Genomic DNA, 12445 nt, shown 5'->3' with positions numbered 1-12445 from the left:
GAGCCATCCTATACCCCGATTTGAAAGCAGCAAGATCTTTAAAGTGCAGGAATCTCTGCAGTCAGTCATGGTTTCTGGTTTACCCTGGCAGTGGAGAATTTAATCACGGTGACATCCTCAATATATTTCCCAAAGTAGCCAGACTTTGATCCATCACATTTATCACTGTTGAAGTATTGATCGTAGGTAGCCATCTCTCTGAATATGCTCCAGTGCATGCTTTCAAAGCAGTGCTGAGGTACCACCTTTTGGCCAGGTCCTGACCTCCTTGTAAATGGGTTTGACATGAGTCAGGGACGCAGATATAAGCAAAGTGGATACCGCACTTCTGTGTCCTTGCACACCACTTCCCTGAGTGGCTGTAGTAGACTGCGGTGCAGAGCGAATGCTGGCTCCACACATTAGGCTGTGACTGCGCAGGGTCTTCATTATCCGGCTCGCTAGCAAGATAGACTTGCTGATTTTAGTATTTGTTATGGTCAGCAGTGTTTTTCAGTCATAAAAAAGAAGAACAGGGCAAGGAAGCTTGCTGTTGATTGGAGCTGGAGTGACCCTGCGACATTGTGCACCATCTTATGGCCACCGTCAATTAATGTACAGTCTCTTGTACATTGTTTTTGATGAGTGGTTTTATACTTTTATTTATTGTATTTTTAATGCTTACTCTTTTATGCTGCATTGGATTTGAAGTAACAATCATTTTGTTTTCTTTACACCTGTGTAATGAAGAATGTGGGTGGTGAGGTGGAGATTTGTCACTACCAAACAAGGCGTAAGGCGCTCCTTCCCTCTGCCAGCCTGCAGGTCACCTTTGGACAAGGTGTAGCACCTGCTTGGCCCCCAGATCAGGGTGATATGAAGCCATGGGATCAGGCAATGAATGGTCGTGTCAGCAGCTGGTGCATACCACAAGTCCCAGTTATGTGACGACTTGTCGCCAGGCAGGCAATCTCCAAAGAGCATTGATAATGACTGGGGTCACCAGTCTTGTAAAGGCACTGCCCAGAAGAAAGCAACGGCAAAGCACTTCTGTTGAAAAATTTGCCAAGAACAACCATGGTCATGGAAAGACTGTGGTCGCCTGCATCATACAACACGGCACTTAACGAACGATTGAAGAATGACAATAAACTTCTAGAATCTTAACACTGACATAGAGGCATAGAGCACTACACCACAGTAACAGGCCCTTTGGCCCATCGAGTCTGGGTAAAACTGTTATTCTGTCTAATCACTTTGACCTGCACATGGACCACAGCCCTCCATATCTCTCCCATTTATGTACTTATCCAAATTTCTACATCCACCCTTCTACTAGCAAATTGATTCTCACCACTCTCTGAGTGAAGAAGTTTCCCCTCAGATTCCACATAAATATTTCAGGTTCTTGAATGTCCTGCTGGTAAAGTTGATGTTGGAACCCCTGGAATGGTTTCCCAAGCCGACTGTCAAAATACATTTGGCAGAATTGCCGGAACTCACCAAAAAAGGCCAAGACTCGTTCATCTTGCAGTAAGCACCTTCCCACCCATCAAATCGTCCATGCACAATTGGAACTTCAATCCCATTGGATGTTACCCTTGGTGTGGCTGACATGGCTGGGGACCATTTGCTAAGAAAGTGAGGATATAGTTACAGCTGTCTTTGTCCAGGTACATCTCACACAGCTGTGCAGTGCAGGGACTCGACTGCATACTGCATACGGGACATACTGAAACTCCGTGCAGCCTGTGACTCTGGGGAAAGACCACACAACCTTGACTCCACCTTTTTCCAATAACCCTAAAATCTTCCACATGTTGGCGTGTGGCCAAGTGGTTAAGGCGGCGGCCTAGTGATCTGAAGGTCACGGTTCGAGCCTCAGCTGAGGCAGCGTGTTGTTTCCTTGAGCAAGGAACTTAACCACATACTGCTCTGCAACGACACTGGTGCCAAGCTGTATCGGACCCAGTGCCCTTCCCTTGGACAACGTCGGTGGCGTGGAGAGGGGAGACTTGCTGCATGGGCAACTAACTGCCGGTCTTCCATAAAACCTTGCCCAGGCCTGCGCCCTGGAAACCTTCCAAGGACTAAATCTATGTTCTCACGAGACTAACGGATGCCTAAAAAAAGTCCACCATGGTTTAAAGAAAGACACTTACTACATCTCAGTACACAGGACACTAAAGTTTCAATAGGTACATTTAATGTCAGAGAAATGTATATACCTCCTGAAACGTTTTCTTTGCAACCAGTAATGAAAATAGAGGAGTGCCCCCAAAGAATGAGTGACAATTAAAACATTAGAACCCAAAGGTCACCCGCATCTCCCCTCCCTCCTGTGTGTACGCAGCAGCAAGCAACGATCCCCCTCGCCCCACCAGCAAAAAAAGAAATCATCGGCACCCAAAACCGAGCACTCAACCACGCAGCGAAGCAACAGACTTCCAATACCCCAAAGACTATTCGTTCTCCCGGTATTCAACACACTACAGGCTCTCTCTCTCCCTAATAAGGGAGAAAGAGGTGTCTCTGTTTCACAGCGAGAGGGGAGATATAACAAACAACTCAGTGGATTAATAATAACCAATTACCGATAATGCAAGTTTAATGAATTTTCAATTACAGGGTTTTTTTTGCATGTTCAGAATTTAGGAAAGATTGTCATTTATTTTAAGTTTTCTCAAGGCTATTCTTCTCTTCAGGGCCACAAGATTGCACCAACCACAGCACCTGCGGTCCCCAAGGCTGCATTAGCAACAGCAGACAGTCCTGCAGCTCCTATAGGGGAAAAAAAGACAATTATTAATAAATGAAGGATTTAAGTAAGTTTGAGAAGTTCTCACTGGTTTATCAGTCAACATTACCAATGGATTGAAGGACAGCCACGGTGCTTCCAGCTGCAACACCTCCTCCATTAGCCACAGCTGCCGCGCTCATCATTTTTGCTGCGATAGTTCCAGCCACAATTCCAGCACTTGTGAAGCCCATTGCCCCCAGAATCAGAGGGGTGGCAGCAACTGCAGCCACTAAAAGAAGTAACAACTCCATTTAAACAGAGTGCATCCAAACAGGAACTTTACACTGAACAGGAACATACAGGCACCTGTACAACATTGTTTCTATGAAAGGTACAGACAGGCAATTTAACACTGGGTCAGACAGCAGTTCATTATGCACCTGGGTGTTAACTGAATGTTGTTAGATCCACAATGTGGTTGGCATAAAACTGAGGGGCACACTACAAAGTACATCCAATACCTCAGCTCACTATCTGAAGGACTCCCTCCATGGACTGTACTCCCTTCAATTGGACATGATCAGGTAAGTACTGAGAGACTGTAGTGTGGAGATACTGAGGAGAAATTGACACACTCCCCGAGCAACAGTTGGGGAAACAAAATTCGTGTCACAGAGTCATACACAACCTCTTTGTCCCAATGAGTCCATGTTGACCATCAGGCACCCACTTAACACTAATCCCATTTTATCTTTATCACATAACCCTCGGCTCCGCCTGGATTTTACCACTCAGCCACACACGAGGGGCAATCCACAGCAGCCAATTAATCGACCAACTTCTGTGACTTCGGTGATTTTGGAAGCTACGGTAGCATCCAGAGAAAATCCACTCCATCAGAGGGACAACATGCAAACTCCAGTTAGGAGTTCAGGACTTGAACTCCATGTTGCAGCAGTCGTGAGGCAGCAACTCCACTCATTGCCACACTGTGGTGCCCAAACTTTTAGAACTGCTCTTGCGAACTATTTTGAGGGTGGCATAGTTGGTAGTGCTTACCGCAATTGCTTTACATTGCCACCTGTAAGATGGGGGCTGGATTCCTGCTGCTGTATGTCAGGCGTTTGTGCGTTCACCCTATGACCGTGTAGGTCTATTTTGTGCACTCCAGTTTCCTCCCACTTTCCAAAATTGTACAGTTACACTTACTAAGTTGTGGGCATAGCATGTTGGCTTTGGAAGCGTGGCAGATCTTCCAGGCTGCCCAGCACGATTCTGACTGATTTTATTTAACACAAAATGGCACATTTCTCAGTATGTTTTGATGTTTATGGGACAAATAATGCTAATGTTAATCTTGATTAATTTGCCAACTCTTCTAAAAGAATTTTTCATGCAGGTTAGGTTGAGTTGTGTTACTTCTTCCATGTATCTTTTTTTTTTACCATGACTAACATAACATCCATCAACACAGCACTTTTCATATTGCCCAACTACAAATCCTTGTGTTGTCCTAAATTCCTCATGCTCTCTCCTAGCCACAGTCCCAAAATGAGACTGAGAAATTGTAACTTCCTGTAGCCAGTAGCCTCTTGTCACTTGGAGATCCAGGAGCCCCAGAAATTGTGCCTGATCTTGTTTTTGTACTCTACACTACAATACTTAAATTATGCTTTGTTTATCTGTGTGCAATTCATTTGCAGATTTAATTCTAAGATATTATGTGTAAAGGTGTACTACTGCGCTTTAAACCCTGGTCTGAAGAAATATTGTCTCATTTGGCGGTGCAGGTAAACGACAATAAACTTGACTTGCTTGCCGTGGCAAGGAGCATCTGCCAACATTGGTTGATGAGTTTCAACTCCTAGCAACCAGTGAAGGAACAGCAGTGGTCCAGTAATTATGAAAGACTCTGCCCATCTACTCAAGCTCCAACTAGGAATAAGAGGGTCTATGTGCTGTTCTGTGTCGCTGCTCAGTGCTATTTAGCTGATCCAACCCAACAACGACCACTCCCACAGTATTAGCACACTGACACACTGATTTCACTCACCGGCTCCAGTCGCCGCACCCAACACTGGCAGGAAGCCCATTCTGTAAATAGAAATATAACGTATTTTACAACAAGTATTTTGTTTTGAAGTTGCATTTACAGATAGTTTCAACAAAAAATGATACACATACATTGAGGTTTTGTGGCATTGTCATGTTGTGACACACAATATGCACCTACCACAAACAGCGATGAGCTCACAAAAATAAGTTTTATAATGCCATTAGATAAGGAGTGCGTACGTTCAACATGACACTGAGACACAGACCCTGCAATGGCACACAAACACATACCTACCACCCCATGAGCCTCAGTATCCTGCACATCATTCTCCACAACTTCCGATAGCTTCACAGTATCCTATAACCGAGCACATCTTTGCAATCCCCCACCCCCCCAGTTTTTGTTTTCTTCAGGAATCGCTCTCTTTGTCCATTCGTCGCTCCCCACTAACTCTCTCCTTACACCTATCCCTGCAAGCAGTGTAAGTGCTGTACATGTCCATTCACCTCCTTCCTCACCTCCGCCACAAACAGCCCATCTAGGTGAGGCAACACTTCACCTGTGAATCTTCTGGATTGGGGGACATCTTTGACGGGCACAGCATTTCCTGGTGGCCAACCACTTTTGAATCCAATCCCCACTTCCTTTCCAGCATGTCGGTCCACGGTCTCTTCTACTGCCACAATGAGGCCACTCTCGGGTTGGGGGAGCAACACCCCATGTTCTGGCTGGGTTATCTCCAAGCTTTTGGCTTGAACATTGATTTCCGGTAATTTCTCCCATCCCCCTTCTTCCCTTCTTGTTTCCCTCTTAACACTTCTCTTCACCCTGGTGCCTTTCCTCTTTCCCTTCACCCTATGGGCCATTCTCCTCTCTTATCAGATTCCTTCTTCTTGAGCCCTTTACCTTTTCCACCTATCACCTCCCAGATTCTCACTTCATAACACTCCCACCATCTAGCTTGTACTCGCCTCTGTGTGGGAAATCCTACAAAAGATAGTGAATTCTGCCCAATACATCACAGGTAAAAACCCTCGTGCCCATTGAACACATCTACATGAAAGGTTGCTGTAGAAAAGCAGCATCCCTCATCAAAGATCCTTCCCCCCCCCCCCACCCCCCCCCCCCCCCACCAGGCCATGCTCTCTTCTCAGGTAGAAGGTCCAGGAGCCTCAGAACTGGCACCACCAGGTTCAAGAACAGTTACCACCCCTCAACCATCAGGCTCTTGAACAAATGGGGACGGCTTCACTCATTTAAGGAAATGATGGTTGTGGAGGCCTAAATGTTGGGTATATTTGAAAACGATATTGATAGGTTATTGATTAGCAAGGGTGGCAAAAGTAACAGGGCAGAAGAATGGGGTGGAGAAGGATAATAATAGATAATTATTATAATTATAATAATAATCTTTCCATGATAGAAAGTCAGAGCAGACTCGAAGGGCCAAATGGCTTCATTCTGTCCCTATGACTTATGGACCTATGTTACCACTGTTCATTTCTTTATCCATGGGTTATTCATTTACAGCAGAACCTTTACTCACCATACTCCCCAGGCAAAGTTTGCAGCAGAATATCCTACCGACAGTCAGGTTGAGCCCAACACCAACGATAAAATATCAGAATAAAATGACACATGACCTTTGTACTTTATTAATGTAATGGTGTATATGCACTCAATTTTAAATAAAACTGGAACATTATTTCTATCGTTCCAATGATACCTGCTGAAGGAGTATTCTGCATAGAATAACTGCATCAACATTTTCTTCAATAATTGCTTCTCTTTCTGCTGGGAAACTGTACCCCCGACACGAAAGAGCGTAACACTCACCAAAACCCGAAGGACGCTGCCGATGTCCAACGTTCAGCGCAATTCCGAGCACACAGAGCGGGCTCTGCTGTCGGAGCCTCTGAAGAACCGGCAAAGGCTCCAGAAAACAACAATTGATACGACGTCATTAGTTGAGTAGTTTCGTTTCCCGGCGAACTGCGGCTGTGCTGGCAGATTGCTAACCCGGAGTCTGCGACAGAAACTAAAAAAAACAACCCGCAGGAGGAACAAACCCGCTCAGGGGTTCAAAGCATCCGCCCTAAAAGGTCGGTCGTTTCTCTCCCGATACAGGCACAAGATAGGTGGAGTCGCTCCAGCGGATCTTTCTGTTTGCTCCGTTTTCGCTGAGAATAGTTTGGGATTACTTTCACACTAGAATTAAACCCACGTCCTGCCTGCTGAACTGCGAGACAAATTAATGGAGCTGGTTTAGATGTTGGAAGTGTAGTGTAACTGAAGCAGAGCGAAAGCTTTGACCGGGAGGGGACACAGAGGTAGATACAGTGAAGGTTTGAGGGGAATTGGATGGAGAGACCAAGACTGGAAGGATACTGTACAAGTAAGGATCTGAGATGACCTTATGGTGACTCAGCCCGTGGGAATAGTGAAGCCACATGAGTGGGTAAACTTATGGTGGAGATTATCAATTCAGAGGGAGGTGATGGGCAGGTAAGGAGATAAGGTGAGAGAGGGGAATGGGGAATGGTGAAGGGTGGCATTAGCGGAGGCTCGATAAATCGATGTTCATGCCATCAGGTTGGAGGCTACCCAGACGGAATTTAAGGTGTCAGTGGAGCAATTTCCTTCTCTCACCTTATCTTCTCACCTGTCTATCATCTCCTTTTCTGGACATAATGGGAAGAATTGGCTGCAACAGCAGCAGACCTGAGGAAAATCTGCAGTTAATCCCCGTAAGGCTGCTATCGCAGACAATATCCCAGGCCCTGTACTTGAGAAGCATGCACCCCAGCTCACTGACATCTCTGCCGATATGTTTGACATTTCACTCATTGGGGCTACTGTCCCTACATGCTTCAAATTAGCCGCTGTTATCGCTGAACCAAAGAACTCTGCAGTCTCAGAACTGAATGATTATCACCCGGCAGCACTGATGCCAGTCATCCTGAAATGCTTTGAACGTCTGATAATGGCACACATTAAAAACTCGGTTCCTGTCTCATTGGACTCTTACCAATATATTTACCGACAGAACCACTCTACAACAGATGTCGTGGTGTCTGAACTGCCCCGGCCCTGATCAAGCCAGAAAACAAGGACGTTTGTCGTAATGCTGTTTCTGGAATTTATTTCGGCATTCAACAAGATTGTGCCACAGACCCTTTTGAACGAATTCCTACTCCTCGGTCTAATTACACCACCGTGCAACTTGGTGTTGGACTTCCTAACGTACAGACCTCCATCAGGATGCACAACTGCTCCTCCTTCCCCACCGTCTTAAATGCAGGTGCCCTCCGGCACTGTGTGCTGAGCCCACTGCTGTGCGCTCTGTTCACCCGTGACTGTACACCAAAACACTCGAGCAATCGCATTGTCAAATTCGCAGATGACATAACCCCGAGAGGGTTCATCACCAACAATGGCGAGGCAGCCTGCAGAGGGATGGTAGAAGAGCTCAGGGCCTGGTGCTAGGCAGATAACCTCTTTCTTAATGTCGACAAGATGCAGAAGATAGTTATGGACTTTAGGAGAACTCGTACCACTCATAACCTTCTTTACGTCAACGGCGCAACGGTGGAAACAGTGACAGCTTCAAAATCCTGGGAGAGCACATCTTGCACAACCTCTCATGGTCCCAAAACACATCCCCCACAGTCAATAAGGTTGACTATAGCTCAGTGTTTAACGCCATCACTCCCACAGTCCTGATCAGTAAGCTACAAAACCTGGGCCTCTGTACCTCCCTCTGCAACTGGATTCTCGACTTCCTAACCGGAAGGTCATAATCTGTGCGGATTGGTAATAATACCTCCTTCTCGCTGACAATCAAACTGACACACCACAGAGGTGTGTCTTCGTGCACTGTTCTATTCCCTCTATGCCTATGATTGTGTGGCTAGGTATAACTCAAATGCCATCTGTAAATTTGCTGATGACACAACCATTGTTAGTAGAATCTCAGATAGAGATAAGAATGCATATGGGAGCGAGATATATCAGTTAATTGAATGGTGGCACAGCAACAACATTGTATTCAACGTCAGTAAGACAGAAGAGCTGATTGTGGACTTCTGAGAGGGTAAGGCGAGAGAACATGAAGCAATCCTCCACAAGAAGTGGAGAGAGTGAGCAATTTCAAGTTCCTGGGTGTCAAGATCTCCGAGGATGTAACAATATATCGATGCAACTATAAAGAAGGCAATAACGCAGCTGTATTTGATTAGGAGTTTGAAGAGATTTGATTTGTCACATAGAGCACTCGAAAACTTCTATACATAGATGTACTGTGGAGAGCATTCTGACAGGCTGCATCACTGTCTGGTGTGGGTGGGTGGGGGGGGGGGGTGCTACTGCACAGGACCGAAAGAAGCTACAGAAACTTGTAAAATTAGTCAGCTCCATCTTAAGTACTCGCCTCTGTAGTATTCAAGACATCTTCGAGGAGCCTTGTCTCAGGAAGGCAGTGTCCATTATTAAGGACCCTTACCACCCAGACATGCCCTCTTCTCATTATTACCATCAGGAAGGAGGTACAGAAGCCTGAAGGCACACACTCAGTGATTCAGGAACAGCTTCTTCCCCTCTGCCATCCGATTCCTAATGGACATTGAACCCATGAACACTACCTCACTTTTTTTTAACATTATTTGTTTTGCTCTACTTTTAATCAAACTATTTAATATACATATATATAGTATACTTATTGGATTTTATTTATTTCTTCTGTATCATCATGTATTATATGGCTGCTGCTAAATTAACAAATTTCATGACGCATCCCGGTGATATTGAACCTGATTCTCATTTTGATATGATCCATACATTGGACAAAAAGATTTTGCTTCCTGAATACCTTTGTGTGTATTTTATGGACTATGGGCTCCTGATCATGAAAATCACCATGAAATTTCCCTATCGTGCATCTTTTTAAAAAAAATTTCCCAAGTCTGTTATTTCAGTTCCAAATTCTAGTCAGAATAACTGACGCCAAGATTAATAAAGGCATTCTTATTGGTCAACAAATCAATCAGGTTGTCAATGACAGGCAATTTGAAGAACTTCTAGTGGGACCGGAGGAAATCACAAGGGAAGCATTCAAGGACGTTGTTGAAAATTTTCTTGGTAACTACAGAGCACCAGACTACTTGCCGCTGGTTAGCAACATGCTTCAAGCATACGAAACCATGAAGCGCAACATGCCAATAAAGGTTCATTTTCTGCATTCCCATTTAGACTTCTTCCCTGCAGGTCTCGGCGTTGTCCGTGAACAGCATGGTGAAAGATTTCACCAGGACATAGTGGTCATGGAGAAACAGTACCAGCACAACTGTAATGGAGCAATTCTGGCTGATTATTGTTGGACATTTAAACAAGAAACCGAGTGCAAATGGAAGTCATCAATAAATCGTTCTTGGCCAAGTTGAGCTAATACAAAGTGACACCACCGTTAAGCAATTAAATACGTTATATTCAATAAAAGTTAGTTTCTTGTTTCTCCAAGTTTCTACATGATACAAGTAGTGTGGATTTATATTTGTGACTAACTTCAAGATGGCATTCAGCCTATCAATGTGGGAGGTGCCACAGTCATTGAGCCACAGGGTGGATTTTACAAGACTGGTGACACCAGCTAATATCAATGCTCTTTGGAGATTGTCTGCCTGGCGTGAAGTTGTCAAGTAACTGGGACTTGTGGTATGCACCAGCTGCTGACACGACCATCCATCGCCTGATCCCATGGCTTCATGTCACCCTGATGAGGGAGCTCAGCAGGTGCTACTCCTTGCCCATGGGTGACCTGCAGGATGGCATGGGGAAGGAGCGCCTTACGCCTTGTTTGGTAGTGACAAATCTCCACCTCACCACCCACATTCTTCATTACACAGGTGTAAAGAAAACAAAATGATTGTTACTTCAAATCCAATCTGTTATGGTTTCTATACCTTACCACAGGTGCCATATGTCCTTGGTGTCACAAAGGTGTCTGTGGGTTTTCTCTTGCTTTGCCTTCCTGAATGCACAGGAGACCACAGCTCTTGCTGACATTAGAGCCATCCTATACCCCGATTTGAAAGCAGCAAGATCTTTAAAGTGCAGGAATCTCTGCAGTCAGTCATGGTTTCTGGTTTACCCTGGCAGTGGAGAATTTAATCACGGTGACATCCTCAATATATTTCCCAATGTAGCCAGACTTTGATCCATCACATTTATCACTGTTGAAGTATTGATCGTAGGTAGCCATCTCTCTGAATATGCTCCAGCGCATGCTTTCAAAGCAGTGCTGAGGTACCACCTTTTGGCCAGGTCCTGACCTCCTTGACATGAGTCAGGGACGCAGATATAAGCGAAGTGGATACCGCACTTCTGTGTCCTTGCACACCACTTCCCTGAGTGGCTGTAGTAGACTGCGGTGCAGAGCGAAGGCTGGCTCCACACATTAGGCTGTGACTGCGCAGGGTCTTCATTATCCTGCTCGCTAGCAAGATAGACTTGCTGATTTTAGTATTTGTTATGGTCAGCAGTGTTTTTCAGTCATAAAAAAGAAGAACAGGGCAAGGAAGCTTGCTGTTGATTGGAGCTGGAGTGACCCTGCGACATTGTGCACCATCTTATGGCCACCGTCAATTAATGTACAGTTTCTTGTACATTGTTTTTGATGAGTGGTTTTATACTTTTATTTATTGTATTTTTAATGCTTACTCTTTTATGCTGCATTGGATTTGAAGTAACAATCATTTTGTTTTCTTTACACCTGTGTAATGAAGAATGTGGGTGGTGAGGTGGAGATTTGTCACTACCGAACAAGGCATAAGGCACTCCTTCCCTCTGCCAGCCTGCAGGTCACCCATGGACAAGGTGTAGCACCTGCTTGGCCCCCAGATCAGGGTGATATGAAGCCATGGGATCAGGCAATGAATGGTCGTGTCAGCAGCTGGTGCATACCACAAGTCCCAGTTATGTGACGACTTGTCGCCAGGCAGGCAATCTCCAAAGAGCATTGATAATGACTGGGGTCACCAGTCTTGTAAAGGCACTGCCCAGAAGAAAGCAACGGCAAAGCACTTCTGTTGAAAAATTTGCCAAGAACAACCATGGTCATGGAAAGACTGTGGTCGCCTGCATCATACAACACGGCACTTAACGAACGATTGAAGAATGACAATAAACTTCTTGAATCTTAACACTGACATAGAGGCATAGAGCACTACACCACAGTAACAGGCCCTTTGGCCCATCGAGTCTGGGTAAAACTGTTATTCTGTCTAATCACTTTGACCTGCACATGGACCACAGCCCTCCATATCTCTCCCATTTATGTACTTATCCAAATTTCTACATCCACCCTTCTACTAGCAAATTGATTCTCACCACTCTCTGAGTGAAGAAGTTTCCCCTCAGATTCCACATAAATATTTCAGGTTCTTGAATGTCCTGCTGGTAAAGTTGATGTTGGAACCCCTGGAATGGTTTCCCAAGCCGACTGTCAAAATACATTTGGCAGAATTGCCGGAACTCACCAAAAAAGGCCAAGACTCGTTCATCTTGCAGTAAGCACCTTCCCACCCATCAAATCGTCCATGCACAATTGGAACTTCAGTCCCATCGGATGTTACCCTTGGTGTGGCTGACATGGCTGGGGACCATTTGCTAAGAAA

At 45.2% G+C, this 12445-nt stretch overlaps 1 protein-coding gene across 1 annotated transcript; it reads right to left on the bottom strand.

The window, feature by feature from the left end:
* Positions 1-2569: 2569 nt before the first annotated feature.
* Positions 2570-6901, bottom strand: LOC140719599 (interferon alpha-inducible protein 27-like protein 2A). Its single transcript, XM_073034303.1, has 4 exons — positions 6612-6901; positions 4773-4813; positions 2847-3008; positions 2570-2760 (listed from the first exon to the last, which is right to left on the bottom strand). The coding sequence occupies exons 2-4, from the start codon at positions 4810-4812 to the stop codon at positions 2681-2683; spliced, it is 282 nt and encodes a 93-aa protein (XP_072890404.1). The 5' UTR covers position 4813; positions 6612-6901; the 3' UTR covers positions 2570-2680.
* Positions 6902-12445: the final 5544 nt, after the last annotated feature.

The sequence above is a fragment of the Hemitrygon akajei genome, chromosome 32 (assembly GCF_048418815.1).
Source record: "Hemitrygon akajei chromosome 32, sHemAka1.3, whole genome shotgun sequence".
NCBI classification, from domain to species: domain Eukaryota; kingdom Metazoa; phylum Chordata; class Chondrichthyes; order Myliobatiformes; family Dasyatidae; genus Hemitrygon; species Hemitrygon akajei.
The sequence above is the reverse complement of the archived record's forward strand: the minus strand, read 5'-3'. Positions and strand labels throughout refer to the sequence as shown.